The sequence below is a fragment of the Drosophila miranda genome, chromosome XR (assembly GCF_003369915.1).
Source record: "Drosophila miranda strain MSH22 chromosome XR, D.miranda_PacBio2.1, whole genome shotgun sequence".
Lineage (NCBI taxonomy): Eukaryota > Metazoa > Arthropoda > Insecta > Diptera > Drosophilidae > Drosophila > Drosophila miranda.
The window spans coordinates 19874509-19893830 of record NC_046674.1 but is presented as its reverse complement, the minus strand read 5'-3'; the positions used below and the strand labels follow the sequence as shown (position 1 = coordinate 19893830).

At 47.5% G+C, this 19322-nt stretch overlaps 4 protein-coding genes and 2 non-coding genes across 6 annotated transcripts; all 6 read left to right on the top strand.

Annotated features, from left to right (window-relative positions):
• Positions 1–1960: 1960 nt before the first annotated feature.
• Positions 1961–9105, top strand: LOC108153520. The gene is made up of 5 exons (XM_017283578.2): positions 1961–2301; positions 7690–7880; positions 8013–8170; positions 8299–8482; positions 8547–9105. The coding sequence occupies exons 1-5, from the start codon at positions 2266–2268 to the stop codon at positions 8728–8730; spliced, it is 753 nt and encodes a 250-aa protein (XP_017139067.1). The 5' UTR covers positions 1961–2265; the 3' UTR covers positions 8731–9105.
• Positions 9106–9789: 684 nt separating this feature from the next.
• On the top strand, positions 9790–14070 carry LOC108151979 (serine/arginine repetitive matrix protein 1). Its single transcript, XM_017280944.2, has 4 exons — positions 9790–10225; positions 10365–11629; positions 11733–12367; positions 12434–14070. The coding sequence occupies exons 1-4, from the start codon at positions 10214–10216 to the stop codon at positions 13498–13500; spliced, it is 2979 nt and encodes a 992-aa protein (XP_017136433.1). The 5' UTR covers positions 9790–10213; the 3' UTR covers positions 13501–14070.
• Positions 14071–14680: 610 nt separating this feature from the next.
• LOC108151982 (40S ribosomal protein S4) lies at positions 14681–16565 on the top strand. Its single transcript, XM_017280946.2, has 6 exons — positions 14681–14750; positions 14984–15018; positions 15147–15405; positions 15473–15570; positions 15801–15972; positions 16206–16565. The coding sequence occupies exons 2-6, from the start codon at positions 15016–15018 to the stop codon at positions 16457–16459; spliced, it is 786 nt and encodes a 261-aa protein (XP_017136435.1). The 5' UTR covers positions 14681–14750; positions 14984–15015; the 3' UTR covers positions 16460–16565.
• On the top strand, positions 15596–15739 carry LOC117186863. Its single transcript, XR_004471736.1, has one exon. It is a non-coding gene; the product is annotated as a small nucleolar RNA psi28S-3327 (small nucleolar RNA).
• Positions 16002–16144, top strand: LOC117186864. The gene has a single exon (XR_004471737.1). It is a non-coding gene; the product is annotated as a small nucleolar RNA psi28S-3327 (small nucleolar RNA).
• A 773-nt stretch (positions 16566–17338) lies between the features above and the next one.
• Positions 17339–19304, top strand: LOC108151981 (syntaxin-12). The gene is made up of 3 exons (XM_017280945.2): positions 17339–17447; positions 17772–18524; positions 18599–19304. The coding sequence occupies exons 2-3, from the start codon at positions 17858–17860 to the stop codon at positions 18775–18777; spliced, it is 846 nt and encodes a 281-aa protein (XP_017136434.1). The 5' UTR covers positions 17339–17447; positions 17772–17857; the 3' UTR covers positions 18778–19304.
• The last annotated feature ends 18 nt before the right edge of the window (positions 19305–19322 follow it).

Here is a 19322-nt window from a genome sequence, read left to right as displayed (position 1 = left end):
TGCCTACTGTTTTCCCTAAATCCTACTTTCACCCCCCGCACCCACATTTGTATAGTTTTTTTTTCAGTGGGTAGGCCCAGGTTTTCATTTCTTTTGGCAACTATTACGCCAGTTAATTGTCAGGCTCGAATAAAAGCATTCAGAGCGGCGCCGATGCACAATTGGAACTTGTTCAGTCACTTTCGCTGAAAAATTTCATGTAGACTGACAGCCGACTGTCGTTGACACTTGGCGGTGGCACTTTGCGCATGCGTGCCAGAGCCAGAGGCCCCCAGATGCCCCCAGATCCCCCCCTGTCTAAGTCAGAGTCCAGTTCAGACAATGTCCGAAGTTTTATTGTTGCCCTGGCTGGTCCGTCGCAACGCTTGTTTCAATTGTTGCTATTAATTTTATTTTATTTATACCGCACAGTCCAGTACTTTTTCTGCACGCCTCTACGCGACGGCAATTGACTTCAAATGTCTCGCATTTGGCCGGCCGAAGAGAAAAGTTACAACAACTATGAAAGTTTCTGTGGGCTCTGTGCACATTCATTTTGGCTTTTTCTTCATTTTTTCGATAATAACCATCACAAATTGAAACTAATATAGCTTCACTTGATAACTTTCCCAAAAGAAAATAATGAAAAGCGTCATTTAAATCACACAGTTCGCCAGAGAAACAGATAGAAATTTGGAGAATGTGGGAATATTATGTAATATTATTAATCGGCAATCAATTACCAATAGACCCGTGTAAGCAGCTAAGCCATTTCGCGCTGCTTTCGGTTTCCATGAAGGTGAAAACCGCATTCATAATCTCCAATAGAGTACAAGGGGTCTCAATGCGAGCAGAAAATTCAATAAAACACCGATACGCAATTCTAGATCGATAATCGATTAATAACCGTCTAAATTTAAATTTTGGCCTCGAAATAACCGCAATTCAAAAGAATCGCATGGAGGCTTGTCACTCGCCCATCATATAGCTACGGAACCCTAGAGTCTCAGCAGCTATTAAACTAAATTTCATTTGTCAAAATATACAAAATAAATACAGCACAAATATGGATTTACGGAGACATATGCTAAAAGATGAACTCTTTAATAAGGTGGGACCTCTGGAAACAATAGGAGCCTTCATCGCACTGTTGTTGCTTTTGTTAATCTTTTTCTTCTGCGTCGGCTACTGCTGCTGTTTTAGCTGTGACGGTCAGAAATCGTATTAAAATATGTCAGAAAAGGAAAAGAGCTCAATAAACTAATGGAGAACGCATCAATTATAAAGTCAAATCAAATTGATAATTCGCCTTGTTTGTAAGGCCGGTGCTGCTCCTGGAACTCCTTCTGAGTCGATTCGCCCGGCCTGGGCAGTCGATCATCCCAGCTTCTGTGAAGCATCCATCATTCCGTATAGGATAATGTCCAATATCGATACGACCATACCCCATACTTTTTTGATGCATCAATAACACTGTGTCGACGACTTCCTTGAGTATCCCCTTAAACCGTTGAGGGGCTCCGCTCCGTTGCTGTGATCGCTTTTCAGCAATTGTCAGAACCAAGTCCAAAATCTGGCATAATGACTGTAATTCTAAGTATAATCCTGTCGGTTGTGCTCTCCATTGTATTGTTTGTGTGCCTCTGCCTCTGCCTCTGCTGCTGTTGCGTATTCATAGTTTGCATGTGCTGCTGCCACTGCGACTGCGACTGCGCTCTGCGTGGCCCAGCTCCAGTTCCGCCCCCACTGCCACCGCTCCCGCCATCGCCCCTGCCACGAATAGAGGCAGCAGCAGCAGCAGCACTTGGTGGTGGTACGACGGCAACAGGTTACGACAAGCCAATGCCAATGCGATGCGATGCCACCAGCTAGCGGCAGAGGCCAGGCCAGCTGCGCCGGCGCAGTCGCTGCTGCCGCTGCTGCTGCCGTTGCCGTTGCCGTCGCCAAGACGACACCTTAAGGAATGGTAAACGTTACCTGGTCCGTCAGTTCAAGTTGAGCGCTCGTGTTGGCCGGTTGTCAGAGACGCGTGTTACCACCAATATACCCCAGGCGGTAGCAGTAGCAGTAGCAGTAGCAGCAGCAAGGCTTACACCCAGAGTCTGTATTTTTTTTGGTTTCCGTTTCTTGCTGGCAGAACGATACGTTTCTGTATAGTTCGTGAAGTGTTGTGTGCAAAGCCAATCCAATAAAGTCGCAAAGAGACCGAGTCACAAGTGCCCAAAAGTACAGCCAATAACCCAATACAACACCCAACAAAACCTACAACTCACACACAGCTACAAAATGGAATACCGGTGCTTTAGTAGAAGTTCTGTCAAAGTAAGTGACCCCAATAAGCACTAAAAAATAAAAGAAAATACCAAAGACGAGGCTGAGTCTGCGGCTGGGGCTGAAGCTGCAGCTGAAGAAGCGCCCACCACCAGACCAGGAGAAGCAGGAGAAGCAGCTGCAAGATCTCTTACACTTCTCTCTTACACGTTTTTTTTTTTTTGTTGTTTTTTGTATTTTGCTTGAACTTGGCATTGTTCTCTGGAGTCGTCGCCGTCGCCGTTGCCGTTGCCGTCAGTGCTGGTCGGTGGTTCCTTTTGGAAACCAGTATGGCATTAAAACTTATATAGCTGTGTGGTGTGCACCATCCCAACCCATCCCATACCATATGGGTTTCTATATATGTACTCTCGAACTGAGTGCAGTCGGCCCAACCCACAGCCAGGCAACACCTTCGGTGGTCCACTAAGTGCCTGGAATGGCACGGCATGGGATGGGACTTGAGCTGGGTTGGGCCGAGGCTGGGGCCGAGGCTGGGTTCTCCTTAGGAATTCAGTCTCTGACTCGCTTCAGGTTCGGTTCGGGTTCGGCTTGATTCGCCCATTTCGACCTATTTCCTTGGCCAAGTCTCGCCCAATCACTCGATGGAATTAGCACCTTTCTTTGACTTTCTTTTTGCAGTCGGTTTCGGTGTCGGTCTTCTGCTGCTTTCGGCCTTAACGAATCTTTAATGAATTTGCTTTAGCCAAATAACTTTTACTAGGCTTCTTGTCGGCCGGTCGTATACGAGTAGATGTCTGAGCATTCTCGTGTTGTCAGTCACCTCACGTTTCAGCCTGGCTCTGAAATTGGCCAGAAAACCGTGTGGGCTGGAGAGCCCTGCTGATATATGGCATACTCTGGCTCGAAAGCCAGCGGAATGTTGGGAGTGGATACCCGATCCATCGCGAGAAATGGAACCGCATTTGCTGCAACAGGAATTGCTGCCCCATAGAGCCCGAAAGAATTTCCAAATCTCTTGTCTTGTTTCTCTGTGAACTTGACCCACAAAAATGCTAATCAAGGAAGCAAACGTAGAAAGCAAAAACACGGCTCCTCCTCCGCCTCCGCTTAATCTTATTTCGTTGGGGATATCGGATCGAGTTATGTTGATTTCTTTGAGCCGATTTGATGTGGTGTGTGCCCCCGATTAATGAGTGTCTTTCTGTCTGGCCAAGACACTCTCGTATTGGCTGTCTGTTTGCCTCTGATCTTCTGGCCCAGAGAGAATTTCATTTGGCTTGGTTCAAGCACGAGTCAGTCGGAAATTTAATCATCTTGTCCGGTAGCCCCTGCCACCACACGATGATTCAAAACGAATTCCCATAGCGAGCCCTAACCGTTGAGCGTTGCTGCTGCCGCGGGCAAAAGTAAAATAACAACAACAAAAAATACTTTATAAAAAGTAGGCTAAATATATTCATACTTTGATTTTTTATGGGTTGTTGCTGTTGTCTCCGTTTCTGTTGCTGAGAGCCGGTCGGTCCCGGTGCTCACTCGCACAGGTAGAAAGATTCTCATTCATGCGTGTCACCTCTTGGTTGAGGCAGTGGCATGCCAGTGGCATGGCAGAAGAACCCAACCTTAAAGAGCCATCATAGGCAGCAGTACGACGGGTACGGCCACGGGTATGCGTATGCGGCTATAACTATTTGCAAAACGGCATTATAAACTGTAAAAACAAAAGATTTCTTCTGGGTCAAATATTCCCCCCTCTTAAAAAACACTGAGGGACCAAAAATTGTCATAAATTTGTGTTAATTGCCTGCTTAATGTAGCGCCAAGAACTAACAGTACTTCCCGAGTCGCCTCCAGATAATAATGATGCAAATTATCCAGTGAAACTCCAAACAAAAATATATGAATACAATTGAGGGCGTAATGAGTAAAAGTGTTGGGGTTAAGGGGGGGAGGATGCCTCGGCCTGGGTCTGGGTCTGGGTCTGATTGCCATTATGAGATGCTTCGGTTCGGTTCTAGTTTTGGTCAGCGAAATTTTTAGCCCCATTTCCACGCGCCATTCCTCCTCCACATCCCACGCTCTCTGGACAATGGCCGCGTCGCCTCACGTCGCGTCGCGCATGCGAAGTGGCAAGCAGCCCAAAAATGAAAGCGCCGCTGTCATCGCATTGGGGGAGGGAATGAAACGAAGCCAGAGGCATCGAGTTGAGTCGGAGCGGAGTCGGAGTCCATGCACTTGCCTCTTGTCTCTTTCTAGCGCTGGCCCCAGGCCCCAGGCCCCTCCAGTGCTGTTTTCTGTTGTTTTTGTTGTGGTCTGTGCTCTGTGGTCTGGGAAAACGTGATCTGCATAGCGGACAAGACCAGAAGAAAAAAAAAAAACCCATTGAAAGTTTTGTCGCTTCGGGGTTATCACGGCCCGAGCTTTGTTGTTCGTCGCGGAACGGAAAAAAGCAATAACGAACGGGTCTAAAGCGCAAAGAACGGTGCTGAGAACCGACATTAGCACAGAGATCACAATCGATCTATAACATGTTCCGCAGGGAAGCCGATACCGATGCCGATGCCTGGGGTGTGGTGTGGTGTGGTCCTGCTTTCAGTGGATATGTATGCCCGATTGGATTGGCCAAGCTTTTCATCAACTTTTCCTGACCAACTGGTCCACAATCAAACAAAAGGCCTTTGGGAAATTGTGTCAGTCAAGCAAAGCCAACAATTCTCTCTCAATTCGTTTCAATCACAATACATTATCACTGACATCCATTGAGAGAATGTGGAACTCGCCAGACAAGCGACGATCAGATCAGCGACCAGCAGCAGGGGCGGGGAGGGCGGCTCGGATCTAGCGAGAGGAGGTGGCAGGCAGATCGAGAGACCCGAGACCCGGGGCTGTAGGCTACGCTTATCAATAAAACCAGTTTCAAGACTCATTGCGTGCAACGGTCTCAGAGTTGCAGAGTCTTCTGGTGGCTATTTGTAAGCTGTCAATAATCCGTCGGTGCTTTCCCAAACAAAACCCAAACCAATTTTCACTTGGTGTAGTGGTCCAATAATATTGTAGCGTTTAATTTCATTTATTACCAAAGTCCCAATGTTTGTTTATGCGATCCGAAACATGCTCCCGGCCACGGCTTGGCGGTGTGCGTGTGTTAGAGGGAGAGAGAGAGAGAGGCAGAGCCAGAGCCAGAGCCGACGAAGAGCGAGACTTGAGACGCCTAAGAGAGAGAGATGGAGATGTGGGTCGTTAACCTCGTTATAACGGCACCTGATACACGAACAGCGGCGCGCTGCTCTTGACAGTTTTGCTCGTCGTCGCTTTGTCTCTTTTTGCCATGGCATATGGCATGGCTGGGTTCTGATTCTTTCTAGCGGCCACACTTAGTGCAAGTCTCCGGCCGCTTGCCGCCTGGCTCCCCCCCTGCCTCTTCGTTGAACGGTATGAATGAGCGTGTTATGTAAGCCCAACTAATGACGGGGCACGGCACACACTCAAACTGTCGCCGTATCGTCAATGGTCAATGGTCAATGGGTTTTTGATTAATGAGTGATTTGCTGATTTTTCAAAGCAGCTCAAATATTATTTGCATTTATTTGTGATATTTTGTTTTTGGTACAGTCACGCCGCAATCACTTCAACGAACCAAACGAACCCCGAAGACAGACGGGCGGCTACTTAAGAAAGTTGCCTCATTAGGAGGAGAGGGTCTCGTCGAGACCCAATCAAGATGGCAATTACCAAGTAAAAATACTCTGTACGTACTCAGATGAATGTCTTGTGACAGGTTCAAATGGCAATGGCAATGGCAATGGCTTGGTCTTGCCTTAATGTCGAATCAAGAGGGGACCGGACCAGACCAGAGCACCACGGGCATTTATTAAACGAAATTGTTGGTGGAGGGCCATCCCATCAAAACGGAAAGTCAGACGGACGGACGGACGGACGACCAAACCAAATGACAATGGGCAAGAAAAGCTTGTTTAATGAGCCAACGAGTCAACTACAGCACACAGAATTTGACAAAAGGCCAAATGCAGACAGAGAGACAGAGAGACGGACACGACACGACACGACGCTCGGGCTACAGGCGGTGAGAGTGTACCGCGTGTCTCTCTCTCTCTCCCTGTCACACGATCTCCCTAACTGCCTTCCCACCGACCGACCACCCGCCCGCCCGCCCGCTCTCTCCTTTTGGCGGCACGAAGCAAGTTCATTAATTTCTTGTAATGAATGTGAAAAGAATTAAATAATAGAATTTCGCTTTCATTTTTCATTTCCCAGCAGCGAACCAACACGCAATGACCATTAGGCCACAAACATTTCGTTTTTTTTGTCAAATTTCTTAAACTGAAAAGAAAGTTTGGTTTGTTGGGCATCTCATCTCTTACGAAAATGTGCGAACAAACCATCCATCCCACCAGACCAGACCAGACCAGGCCAGGCCACAAACAATACAATAACTGAAAGGAAAATAATATTAAATGTTTATATCAATTAAAAAAGCTACGAGTATTTACGGTATTTTTTCCATCGACAATCGGACAAAGGCCCGATGGGATGGGATGGGATGGGATGGCACGTTGTCCGACCTGTCCGATTATTTCTGCGCATCATGTCGTACGTGCAGCGATTTTCTCAGAGAGAAAAATGGCAAAATTTTTGTGCTGCAATTTTAATTCAATCGAAACTGGTTTTCGGCTGCTGCCTGCCTGACTGCCTGCCTGCCTGCCTGCCACTTGATCAGCAACAAAAAATCTGCACAGAGAAAGTGAAAGAAAACACAGCGCGCGCGCGCAAATAAAATAAAAAACAAAAATACTATACTGCAAGAAGAGGCAATAAAAAAAAGTTCAGACCATATTAGAAGTCAGCTTTACATGCGGTGCGGTTGAAAAATGTATTAACATTTCTTCTTGCCCTGCCTTCTCCCTCTCCCTCTATCGTGGCAGCTGTCCGATTTGAATTTCTTCTTTGTTTTTACTTTCACGTACGGACGGGGGCGATGGCTGTGGTTGTGGCTTCACGAGATGGTTATTTATGAGCTTAATTAATTTGTTTATGGATTTCGAGTCTAAGCGGGTCAAGTATGTGAAAATAGAAACTTTTCATCAGCTCAGGGCACCGACAATTCCCCGTCATAGCAGTCAAGAAACTCCTATAACTGGCTTTCGGTCTGGAGTGGAGTGGCGTACGTTTCTACGTCCAGTTCTTAGAACTCTGAAAAAGTTCCCCCCAGAGTCAGAAGCTAGCCATGGTCAGGGTCGTGGGTTCAACGACAAAACATAAAACATGTTACAACACCTCAAGCAAAGTTGTACAACAAACACTGGAGACGCCACAACCTGGTCGGGCTGTGTTTTTGCATGACACAGCGCTTGCATTGGCGTGCCATGGCATGCCCGTTATCACAGGGGTATAACCTATTGATATCGTATGTATTTGCAGCACCTAACGGCGCTCTGCGTCATCAGTATTGCACTCACATGCGCCAATGCGGCGTTATGGCCCAGCTACAGCAGCAGCGACGATGCGCCTTCCAGCAGATGCGCCGGAGGGCGTGGACTGAAATACCTATCCGGTGATGCGCTGACGGATTCGCCAGACTGTTTGGGCCCCAACAATGCGCCATATCCCAGGTGAGTGAGTCACGTGGTGACTTAACGGTGCTCAGAGTGGCCGATCATAGCATTCGGAAAACTTTCTTTTCTAACGCCTCTTCTACCTCGACTATTCCCCCTTAACATTTCTATTACCATTTGCATTTGCAGTGCGGCCGTTGCGCGCACATTCTCCAACTGGAACGGAAATTCGCGACGTGGACGCCAGAGCAAATTGCCGACCACTATGGATCCCGCTGTGACCACGAGTGCACTTTTGAGGGCCTACGATGAGGTAAACAATGAGGCTATCGGAAGCAATCGTTATGGTAAGTCGGTCAGGCTAATGACGGTACGGTGCGGCCGCAATTGATTGACCGCACAATTGATTGATTGACCCAGTGATTGTCTGACTGTCTGTCCGTCTGTTTGTCGGCTTGTCTTTCCTTTTACGCAGGTCGTTCCCTGAAGAATGCCTCGCCGGCGCATCAGTGCAAGAGCGATACACCGGCGCGTCTGTGCAAGACGCGCTACAACACCACGGCACCCATGTATGGCGTTAGTTTGACCTCTGGCCAGCCGGTCACCATAGTTCAGAAGTTCCCCGATCTCCTGCAGCAAGTCGTCTTCGAAGTGTGCGAGTAAGTAGCTCCATCCGGCCGATCAGGATCACCGATATCTAGCCCTGGCTTTCGTCCGCAACAGGTCCTCTGAATGTGATGTGGTTCGCGGCGAGTGTACGCAAACCTATGTGCCCTACCTGTTCCTGGTCATCCCCCTGGGTCCCGTGACGCTAACCGGCCAGGACTATGTGCTCGTGGAGAGCGGATGCGTCTGCAAGCCGAAGTACTCGACGGGCGCCGCCCAGGAGCCCAACATGATACCGTAGGCGTTGGAGCGTACTACCACCAGTACTACGCCCACCCACTAGGAACACAAACAGCAACCAAAAGAACTGAGCGAGTTTTGGTCGAGGGTCGAAGCTGAGCAGCGGCTGGCTGCCTGGCTAAATTAATATGTACTTAAACAAGGAATTATTTTTTGTAGCGAAATCAATTTTGCAATGTTATTTAATTTTTTTTTCTAATCTCCTATTTCTTCTCAACACTCTCAGCTGTATAAAATTGAAATGCAATTTTGCTCGAAAAATAATCAAATGCTAATCTTAAGTTTACATTTAAACAAAATTAAATTAATGCATTCATGCGTTTATAGTTATAATTATTAGAGCCCCTAAATAAAAGCATTCCTTTCGAAATGTTAATATGGATATTTTTGTGGGTAATATTAACTATATTCTCTGTTTGCCGCCCACGATAGATTGTTGAGGCAGCATTTTTAATGAACAAATAATTGTATACGATAAATAAAACTATTTTCAATAAGATTTGATTGCATTATTTTCAAAAACTCTTTAAACAAGACTAGTTACATGATTTTTAAATTTGAATTTTCGATGACGCCATACCAAATGCAACCCTGTTTCATATGATATCGTCGGTTTTCCGGCTGTTACATTTAAAAAAATATTCTTTCTATTTTCGTAGCAACATGGGCAGGGAGTGAAAATTTATAATAAACTCAGGCACTTGGGCACATAGTATTCCCGATCATCAAATAAAATGTATACGAAAAACAGATAAAATAGGACTATGTTAGCTATCTCAATGACTCTGTGCGTTTGAATAAACGACAATTGCAACGTATAAATTAGACCCGCAAATAAAGTTGCTACATTCAAGACTCGCTTCGGGGCTAAAGTTTGGTAAACAAATGGCGCGCCTGACCGTCGGAATGCCTTCTTCGCCTCTTGTTTCCTCAAATGTGGTTTGGCAACAACAATAACAAATTTACGCTCGCTGACCACTCTTGAAACCAAACTGCCGTTTATCGCACACAAACATCGATAGTGCCATTCGCGATTAATTGATATGTATATAGCAGCCGTGGTTTGTTCTGCCTCTGCCACCACTGGTGCAGACCGTTTTCACGCATATATTTTTTTTTTCGCGAAGAAAAAATACAAGCCGTATACAATTAAAAACGGATTGTATGTAATTGCGATTGGTGTTATTTGCGAAGAACGAAGAGCACAAGTTTTTCGCCGCTTTGGTTTTCCATCGAAAGCAATTAAGCGCAACGCATCCCCCGGCCATCCTTAAACTTACTCACACACTTGGGCGCACACACCGAAAAGACGCTGCATGTGTGTGTGTGTATAGACAACTGTCTTGCGTGGTGCCGGGTTACATATTTTTATTGAATTTTTCTCGTGGGCCTGCCAAAACAAATGTGCATGCAGTAGAAGGGCCACAAATTGGCGGCAGTTTAAAGAAAACCCCGAAAACAGACAGCAAAATCACAGTCTAGCGATGATGTTCACGGTAAGTGAGATGGTGTGAAATGTGTGTGTGTGTGTGATGCCAAAGACTATATTGTGTGTAGTCTTCGGTGTGATGCGATGCTCTGAACGCAATCGATAAGAGACATATTTTTCGAACGCCCTTTCTTTACCTCGTTTAGGGCACCAACCAGCAGCAGGACACTCGGTTCAGCGACAAGGAAAAGAAACTAATGAAACAAATGAAGTTCGGCGACTGTCTGAGCAAGCGCGTGGACATGTCCAAGGTGAAGCTGGACGTGCTACGGCCGTGGATCAGCAAGAAAATCACCGACATACTCAACATCGAAGACGATGTTGTGGTGGAGTTTGTATATAACCAGCTGGAAGAGGAAAAGTATCCATGTCCCAAGAAAATGCAAATAAATATGACCGGGTTCCTCAATGGCAAAAATGCCCGCCAGTTTATGGGCGAGCTCTGGGCTCTGCTGCTCTCCGCGCAGGACAGTGACTCCGGCATCCCGGCTGAGTTCATACAGCAAAAGAAGGACGAGATACTCAAGCGCGAGGAGGAGCTACAGCAACGCCAGCGCGACAGATCCCGCTCACGTTCTCGCTCCTCGCGCGGGAATTCCCGGCGGGACCGTCAACGTGATCGATCTCCAAATGGCGGCAAATCCAAGTCCCGCTCCCGTTCGCGCTCGCGATCGGCCAAGCCAGCCAACAATGGCTCGGTACCAAGTGCCGCCCGTGAGGCGGCCGCCAATGCAGCGGCTCGAATTCGCAAACGCGGCGGCTCACCCTCGGCCACCCGTCCTGCCTCCAGGGAGCGACGTCCCAGCCGCCGCCCACGTTCCCGCTCTCGCCAGAAGACGCGCTCTGGCTCGCCGGCCCCTGGCAAGAAGGCATCCTCCTTGGACCCACCCCCAGCTAAGGCTCTCAATGGACGTCACTCAGGGGACAAGTCCCCCGTACAGCCCAAGGGAAAAAAGTCGTCGCGCTCACGCTCCAGGTCACGTTCCCCCCGTAGTCGCTCTAGGTCCAGCGGCAAGCGCTCACGCTCTCGCAGCTCCTCGCCACGCAGCCGACGTCGTGGCCGCTCCAGCAGCATTTCTCTGTCCCCCGAGCGCAATCAGGATCAGTTCGAGCATCGTCGCAACAAGAACAGTGTCCAAAACAAACGTCAATATCGCAATAATCGCGGGGACTCGGCCAGCTCCATGGAGCGTGGTAATGATCGCGGACGTCAGTTTGGTGGTGGAGGAGGCGGCGGCCGTCGCGGAAGGCGCTTCTCACCGCGCGGCGGTAACCGCAGTCCCATGCGTCAGGACAATGGCGGAGGCGTTGGCGGCGGCGGAGGGCGTTTCCAGCGTTCCAACTCGAGACGTCGCTCACGTTCCCGTCGACTTTCCCGTTCTCCCATGCGATACTCTCGGTCCCCCAGGCGGTAAGTGTCAAATCAGTCTGAGATTCAGTTGTCATTCATCTACTCGCTCGCTTGAAATTTCATTGAAAATGGTTTCCATTACTTATTCGTTCAATACAAACAGATTTAATAACCGCCGTCGGTCGCCCATGATGCACTATCGGGGTGGAGGAGGTCGTGGCGGTGGACGCGGTGGCGGCGGCGGCGCCGGTGGTGGTCATCGCCAGATGTGGCAGCATCGCGGTGGTTCACCAAACATGCGTGGCGGCGGTCGAATCCACTGGCAGGCGAGATACAGTCCTGGCGGCGGCGGTGGGGGACGAGGTGGCGGTGGAATGGGGCGGTTTGATCGTCGCCAATCCCCGCACCAGAACCGCTATACGCGCGATCATCGCCCATCGGACTCACAGGGAGGACAGCCCTTCCGGAAATTTTCACCCCATTCCGGGCCAGGGCGTCGCTTTTCCTCACCGCAGCGTCGGTCATCACGCGATCGCCGCCCCAATTCTCGGGAACGTCGCGGCTCGCCTGGTGGTCATGTCAATCGCTGGGACAATCCGCCACCGGCCAGGAATCGACGATCCACGTCGGAGAGCTCAGCTGAGCCGGCCGGACGCCAGCAACGACATCGCAGTGCCAGTCCCGCTGAGAGGCGGGGCCGCAGTCACAGCCGCAGCCACGAGAAAAGTCGCAGTCATGTGAGAAGCCGCAGCCGCTCCAGTCCGCGACCCAGCCGCAAGCGAGACAGTCCTGTTGCTGGTAAGTCCCCGTTAAAGTTTGCTCCCTTTGGGAAGGGAATAGTACATAAACATGGCCTCTCCACAGAGCGCTCTTCGGTGGAGTTCAGCGGCCCGGCCGTCAATACTATCGATCTCTGTCGCGAGGAGCAGCAGCAGCAGCACCAGCAGCGTAAATCCAATACAGAAACGCTCAAGGTTATCGAGCAGCCAACAGCCGCAGTACGACGCAGCAGTTATGCCAGCCTGTCCCGCACTCCATCACCGTTCCTTAAACCGCACGAGCGTTCGGCGGCCGCTGCATCAGCCGCTACCGCCGCCGTCTCCGTATCCAAGGCTGTTCCAAAGAAATCCCGCAAGAGTCAAACCAGCAGCTCCGACAGCAGCGCCGACAGTGATGACAGTGACGATCAGCCGGCGCGCCGCAAGGCACAGCAAAAGAAGCTGCCAGCTCCCGTGGAGTCGGCTAAGTCAAAGTCGAAGTCTAAGTCGCAACGCAGCTCGGAGAGCTCCAGCAGCAGCGACCAGAGCGACGATGACAACTCGAGCATCGAAGATCATTTGAAAAAGAAGAAGCAACAAAAGCAGCTGCAGCTGCAGCAGCAGCAGTTGCAGCAGCAACAGCAACAAAAAGTGGCGGCCGTGAAGCCGGACAAACGGCGCTCGGAGAAGAAACTCAAGCGCCCTACATCTAGTGCAGAGGAGTCTACGGGCGTTGAAGTAGAGGCAAGACCAGGAAGCAGTCGCAAGCGTAGTCATAAGAAACCACGACGAACTGAGGGCGGAGATGTCAGCGACTCCGAGGAGGAGAATGTGCCCAAAAAGAAGCGCAAGAAGTCCAAGAAGGCGGCGGACACATCCGACAGCGACTCTGAGGACTCGTCAAAGAAGAAAAAGCATAAGAAACACAAAAAACACAGCAAGAAAAGCAAAAAACACAAGAAGCATAAGAGGAAGAGCGGCAGCGGAAAGGCCCGCCCGGATTCCAGCTCCCAAGCAAGCACCGACGAGGAGGAGCAGTCGGGATTGGCGCCAAAGCGCAACGGAAAACTGCCGCTCCTGATCGCTGGCGGAACCGGCCCGGGGGGCATTAACGAAGATCTGGAGAAACAATTGCGGGAGCGCGCATTAAAATCCATGAAGAAGTTGGACTGAACCACACACAGACTATACGAAAATAATTGCATTGCCCATGCCCAGACACACAGACACCCCCTGGATGCACTGCACCCAATCGCCCGCTCACACACATGCACGCACGCAGTTGAAGAACTCCTTAGCCCTCAAAGAACAGACAGACGAACGAAGCCATTAAAATTATTAAAAACTACATTTACATACACACCAACTAAACAACATTCATTGATCGTATACATTGTATTTCTGAAAATGTATTTCATACCTTTAAGTTCATTGCCTAAACACAGGATAGCTACTATAAAACCACGCAAACATTAAGCAAATGAATACAATTTGTATTATGTACAAACAAAAAAAAAAAACAAACAAACAAAAAAATAAGAAAATAATAATAACCCATACACGATATGCAGCCCCCAAGTGGTTTTATAAAAGAAAGAAAAGATCTATTCGGCAATTTGTAATGTTGCCTCCAGTTTAATTTATAAGTAGGTTTTACAAAATGTAATTATTAATGCCTAAAACAAGAAGAGTGTGTATGAGAGAGCATTAACTATTGAGAAATAAACACAATTGTAAAATTAGTGCCAGTTTTGCTAAAATTTCGAATAACATCTGAAGTATTTTAATAAAATTCGAACGAAGCCCTGTGTTCGACACAAAATACCGAAATAAAAAGAATCAGTATTATTTTATATATATTTTAGTTTTTCCCGCAGTTTTGCTCTGGTTACACTATCCAAAAATACTATCGACATACTTAGCCCACAAGAATACCAATATTTTTCTAAAGCTACCCTGTGCACCGATAAGAAGAAGCAAAAGTCGCTGTTATTGGTGATATACAACACATGTAAACAACAAAAAAAATAGCCTCGATTTTTCTGGACTGTTAAAAGAACTCCGCTGATGATAAATGATGAAAAATGTATCCATATTCATATTTTCTAGTCTCCAAAGACTTCACATCGCTGACTGTTCCTTTTCATCAATTTATTAAATTAGCATTCATATCCTTAGCACCGATTCAATTTCAAACAATTTCTAGTTGTCGCGCAGCAGTCGATATTATCGGTAGCCGTTTAATGGGATATTTGCTCTCTGTTGTTGGGACTTGCTCTCTTTTTCCCCCTCTACGTCGATGGTATATTTTTCATCGGTATATTTCAGTATATTTTTGAGGGTCAGACCGTACTTTGTATCGATAAGTCCGCGGTCACACTGTCGCTTACTCTTCCTTTTCCTGTTGTATTGCAAGACGGACGGTACGTGTTAAAATAATTCGCTTATAATTCGGCCATCACTGTTTATTATTGTAGAATGACAAATAAAATGGGCAGCCAATGGGCCACCCCAATTAACAGTGATGTTATGCTGAAATAAAAGCCTAGTGAATCGGTTGTATTAAAGCGGCTTCTAGCGGCTCAACTTACAAGTCGACATTCAAAGTATATTTATTTACACATAGCTCAAAGTTTTTTTTACATTTTTTTTTTAGTTACCGCCCGCACAATATATTGAAACGTAAAGATGGTAAGCATCGCCGGGTGCTGATTTGCAAGTTAAACGAATGCAATGAGCGAAATTTTGTTTGTGCTGCCCATCGCAGAGTCCCATGGAATTGAGTGTTAGTGTATTAACTTATGGGAATTGTTTTGCAGGCACGTGGCCCTAAGAAGCATTTGAAGCGTTTAGCCGCACCCAAGGCATGGATGTTGGACAAACTTGGGGGAGCTTTCGCCCCACGTCCGTCGACCGGCCCACACAAGCTGCGCGAGTCGCTGCCCCTCCTGATCTTCTTGAGAAATCGTCTCAAGTACGCCCTGAACGGTGCTGAGGTGACCAAGATTGTCATGCAGCGTCTGGTCAAGGTTGACGGAAAGGTTCGCACCGATCCCACCTACCCAGCTGGCTTCATGGGTAAGTTCTGCCCGGAGATAGCCACAAACTGATTTGTATGCTAACATATTCTTCTACACTTTTATAGATGTCATCACTCTCGAGAAGACCGGTGAGTTCTTCCGTCTGGTCTACGACGTGAAGGGACGTTTCACCATTCACCGCATCTCCGCTGAGGAGGCCAAGGTGTGTTGAAAAACTTGTGAAAAGATGTCTGGCTTTATCGAAGACCGATTTATGTCATTTGCAATACGTTCATTGGTTCAAAATGAAGCCCAAAGCAATTTTTGTTACGACGGTCACTGATCTGTGCATTCCGCAGCCATTTCAGTAACTTTTACGTGCAATTACATTCAAATTGAAAACCCATCTACGTGTGAAAGTAACTAAATGTACTTTTCAATGTTCTTTTGCAGTACAAGCTGTGCAAGGTCAAGAAGAACCAGTTGGGAGCCAAGGGTGTTCCATTCCTGGTCACACACGACGGTCGCACCATCCGCTACCCCGATCCTCTCATCCATGCCAACGACACCGTGCAGGTTGACATTGCCACCGGCAAGATCACCGACTACATCAAGTTCGATTCGGGTAAGCGCCCTTGGACGGAGCAGAAATCCTCTCTGGCTGGTTCGAAGACCACAAAGCGCTAAAATTCCAAGTTGCGTGGTTCAAATACTAAGCCAAAAGCAATTTTTGTCACGACGGTCTCTGATCTGAGCATTCCACAGCCGTTTCAGTAACTTTACGTGCAATTACAACTCAACTCGCGCTTTACGTATTTCGTTGAGAACTAATCGAGGTATTTTCAATTCCATCCATAGGCAATCTGTGCATGATCACCGGAGGCAGGAATTTGGGACGTGTCGGCACCGTTGTCAACCGTGAGCGTCATCCCGGATCCTTCGATATTGTGCACATCAAGGACTCTCAGGGTCATGTGTTTGCCACCCGTTTGACCAACGTGTTCATCATTGGCAAGGGCAGCAAGCCCTACATCTCCCTGCCAAAGGGCAAGGGTGTCAAGCTGAGCATTTCGGAGGAGCGCGACAAGCGTCTGGCCGCCAAGACCCACTAAAAAAAATAAGAGCGAATGCTGGATAGGGGACAGGAGTAAAAAGGACTTTTACCTTGTTGCAGAGCTCTGTACGTTAAGCTACGGAATTAAAAACCAAGAACGTAAAGCATGTGTTTTTTTTTGTTTGATGCTCGCGGAGCCAGGGCTGTCACCCCCTCCCCAATCACCTAAAAGAATCGCTTCCATGATCATATAAAACCCATAAATTTCCTTCTGTGCGAAAGTTGGCGCCCAATTTTATAGCTTTTTTGCCGCCAGCATCGATGAGCCGCCAAAAGCTTTGGGCACACTGCAAGTGGGTGAATTTATTCATTTGGTTCATTTCTGGTTCGTGAACGACCCAATACTGCTTTTGTTTAAAACTTATTTTATAAACAATCCAATACAAGGGAGTCCTTCAAATGAGCCAATCTTGTAGAAAATGGATTGATCTGTATGCTAAAATTATATATTCAGTGCTGAGGGTTATATTTAGCTAGTAATATGCAACCGAATAACAAAATCAAGGAATACGATAGAAATCGATTAGCCCATTGTCGAAAGATGTTGTTTTTTCACACTAAAGAGGAAGGATAAGATGCATGTTGAAGTGGCTCCTACGTGTAGCGAATCGAGGACTCGGGTCTGATTGGGCCTCTACAGGTTCGATGCGGAGGCCCGCCTGGATGGCAGCAATCGGCACGTGCACGGGGGTGGAGCACACCCAATGTGCTCAGCTCATGTGTGCATGTATGAGTAAGAAAAAAGGAAGTAAGAACAAAGAGGAAAAGGAACGTAAAAGTCCTTTTGGTGGATTTTTGAATTTTTGTATCGAGCTACACATCAGCTGGATAATAAGCTCTATCGATTTCAGTTATCGAGCTAAAAATCAGCTGAGAAATAAGTTTTATCGATTTCAGTATTTGTACATTGTACACACTGCTTTGTACATTGACAATTGGGGAGGCAGAAAAGAAGAAAAGAAAACTCGCTTCGAAGTAAATCCTAGGTAACTAAATCTTGCTGCCAGGCGGAAACCATAGGAAAGCTGTTGCTATTCTCCGTCTGCTTACTAACCCGCACGCGTGTGGCTGTGTGAGTGCGTGCGAGTGGCCCCACCGATACACACACTCACACAGCCCAATGCCTACACATCATATGTTGATAAGTTCGTGTGTGGAAAGAACAACAAAAGCAACGAGCACTTCTTCATATGTGAATCATTTGTAGGGATTTGTCTGTTTGTTTGTTTGTGTAATGCAGAGCGAGGCAACGTGAACCGTCTGCGGGTTTATTTGTCGCCCCATTTTCAACTATCTAATACTCCACATAGCCGCACAGTCGCGTCATCCAGCCAGCCCAGCGAACACAGAACACAGAACACAGAACAGCAGCAAAAGCAGCAGCAGCAGAGCAGTCATGTCCCAGGCCTTGAACAATCCAACGGGTGGTGGTGCCCCGCACCGCGATTACGGGGCAACGGCAGAGAGTATCACGCCCGAAGTGAGCTTCGCCGCTCCAGGCGGCTCCTCTGGCTTCAGTCCCACAGAGTTCATGTCCCTCAGCGAGGACATTGGGCACAACATAACGGCCGTGCTCAGCAGCACCAAGCAGCTGGAGAAGCAACTGAAGCTGATTGGCACGCCCAAAGATCTGCCGACGCTGCGGGACAAAGTGCACAGCATCAATACAAAGACGAACGCCAAGATTCAGACCATCACCGTGGACCTGCAACGCCTGCAGGGCGTCGTCAGGCACGGCGATCGCCAGCAGAAGCTCCAGCTGGAGAAGCTGACGCGCGAGTTCCATAGCGTGGTCGAGAAGTACTCAAACTTGCAGAGGCGGATCTCATCCGCTATGCGACAGAGCTACCAACAGGCCCTGGGCTCCGAGCACGAGGCGGAGGTATCTGTCCGAGCCGAGCTACTCCAGCAGCAGCGCCAGGAGCAGGCTGGTCTGCAGCAGGAGCACGACATGCTGGTCGAGCGGCATCGTCAAGTGGAGCAGATCGAGTCTGATATCATCGACGTCAACCAGATATTCACCAAGCTGAGTGGACTCGTGCACGAGCAGGGCGAGCAAATGGGTGAGTGGCCAAAACAGAGTGCAAAGCCTTGATTCTAACTGATGCAATTCTAACAATTTTCATTGACTGGCTAGATTTCATTGAGAACAGTATTGAGCAGACCGCCACCAATGTGGAGGACGGACATTCGGAGCTGGCAAAGGCGGCTAGAAGTCGTCAGAGCTATCGTCGCAAGATTCTGATCCTTTTAGTGATTGCTGTGATAATAGGTTTAATTGTAACTGGCATTATTGTTGCCAAATTGAGCAGTTAATTGTTTTATTTATACACATATACAAGCCCAAAACATACACACACTCACACACACACACACACACAGACACACGCATACATATATGAGTATAAATAATGATTTTTGTAAAACAATTTTTATAAAAAAAAAGAAAATTATGAACGTTAAAAACTCTGTTTAATCACCAAGTGAGCAAAGACAACAACAAAAGTAAGAAAATCGAAGAGAACTAAACGGAAATACAATATTTATAAATATATATATACATATACATGTACACACACACACACTCACACAAACATACAAGGATAATGAATCCCATTTAACTGGCATATAAACAAATTATTCAGCGCTTTTAAATGTTACTCATTTCTTGTTAAAAAACGATTATTGCGAACAACTTAAGTTTGGCATTGAATGTAACCCCCCTTGTATTTAGTTTATTAGTTTAAAGCAAGCAGTATGCAAACAAAATATATGTTAAATAATTCAAGTTATAATTAAGCGAGCCTGCAATCGAAAATAAACAAAAAAACTACGGCCCAAAACACGAATTTCTGAAATGT

Excerpts from the sequence above, each read along its gene's own strand:
- LOC108153520 (XM_017283578.2), top strand. The coding sequence starts at position 2,266 with ATGGAATACCGGTGCTTTAGTAGAAGTTCTGTCAAA. Across the intron at positions 7,881-8,012 it reads AACAATGCGCCATATCCCAG|TGCGGCCGTTGCGCGCACAT; the intron begins GTGAGTGAGTCA and ends TTGCATTTGCAG. Across the intron at positions 8,483-8,546 it reads GTCGTCTTCGAAGTGTGCGA|GTCCTCTGAATGTGATGTGG; the intron begins GTAAGTAGCTCC and ends CGTCCGCAACAG.
- LOC108151979 (XM_017280944.2), top strand. Across the intron at positions 11,630-11,732 it reads TACTCTCGGTCCCCCAGGCG|ATTTAATAACCGCCGTCGGT; the intron begins GTAAGTGTCAAA and ends CAATACAAACAG. Across the intron at positions 12,368-12,433 it reads GCGAGACAGTCCTGTTGCTG|AGCGCTCTTCGGTGGAGTTC; the intron begins GTAAGTCCCCGT and ends GCCTCTCCACAG.
- LOC108151982 (XM_017280946.2), top strand. Across the intron at positions 15,406-15,472 it reads CTACCCAGCTGGCTTCATGG|ATGTCATCACTCTCGAGAAG; the intron begins GTAAGTTCTGCC and ends ACACTTTTATAG. Across the intron at positions 15,571-15,800 it reads TCTCCGCTGAGGAGGCCAAG|TACAAGCTGTGCAAGGTCAA; the intron begins GTGTGTTGAAAA and ends GTTCTTTTGCAG.
- LOC108151981 (XM_017280945.2), top strand. The coding sequence starts at position 17,858 with ATGTCCCAGGCCTTGAACAATCCAACGGGTGGTGGTGCCCCGCACCGC. Across the intron at positions 18,525-18,598 it reads CGAGCAGGGCGAGCAAATGG|ATTTCATTGAGAACAGTATT; the intron begins GTGAGTGGCCAA and ends TTGACTGGCTAG.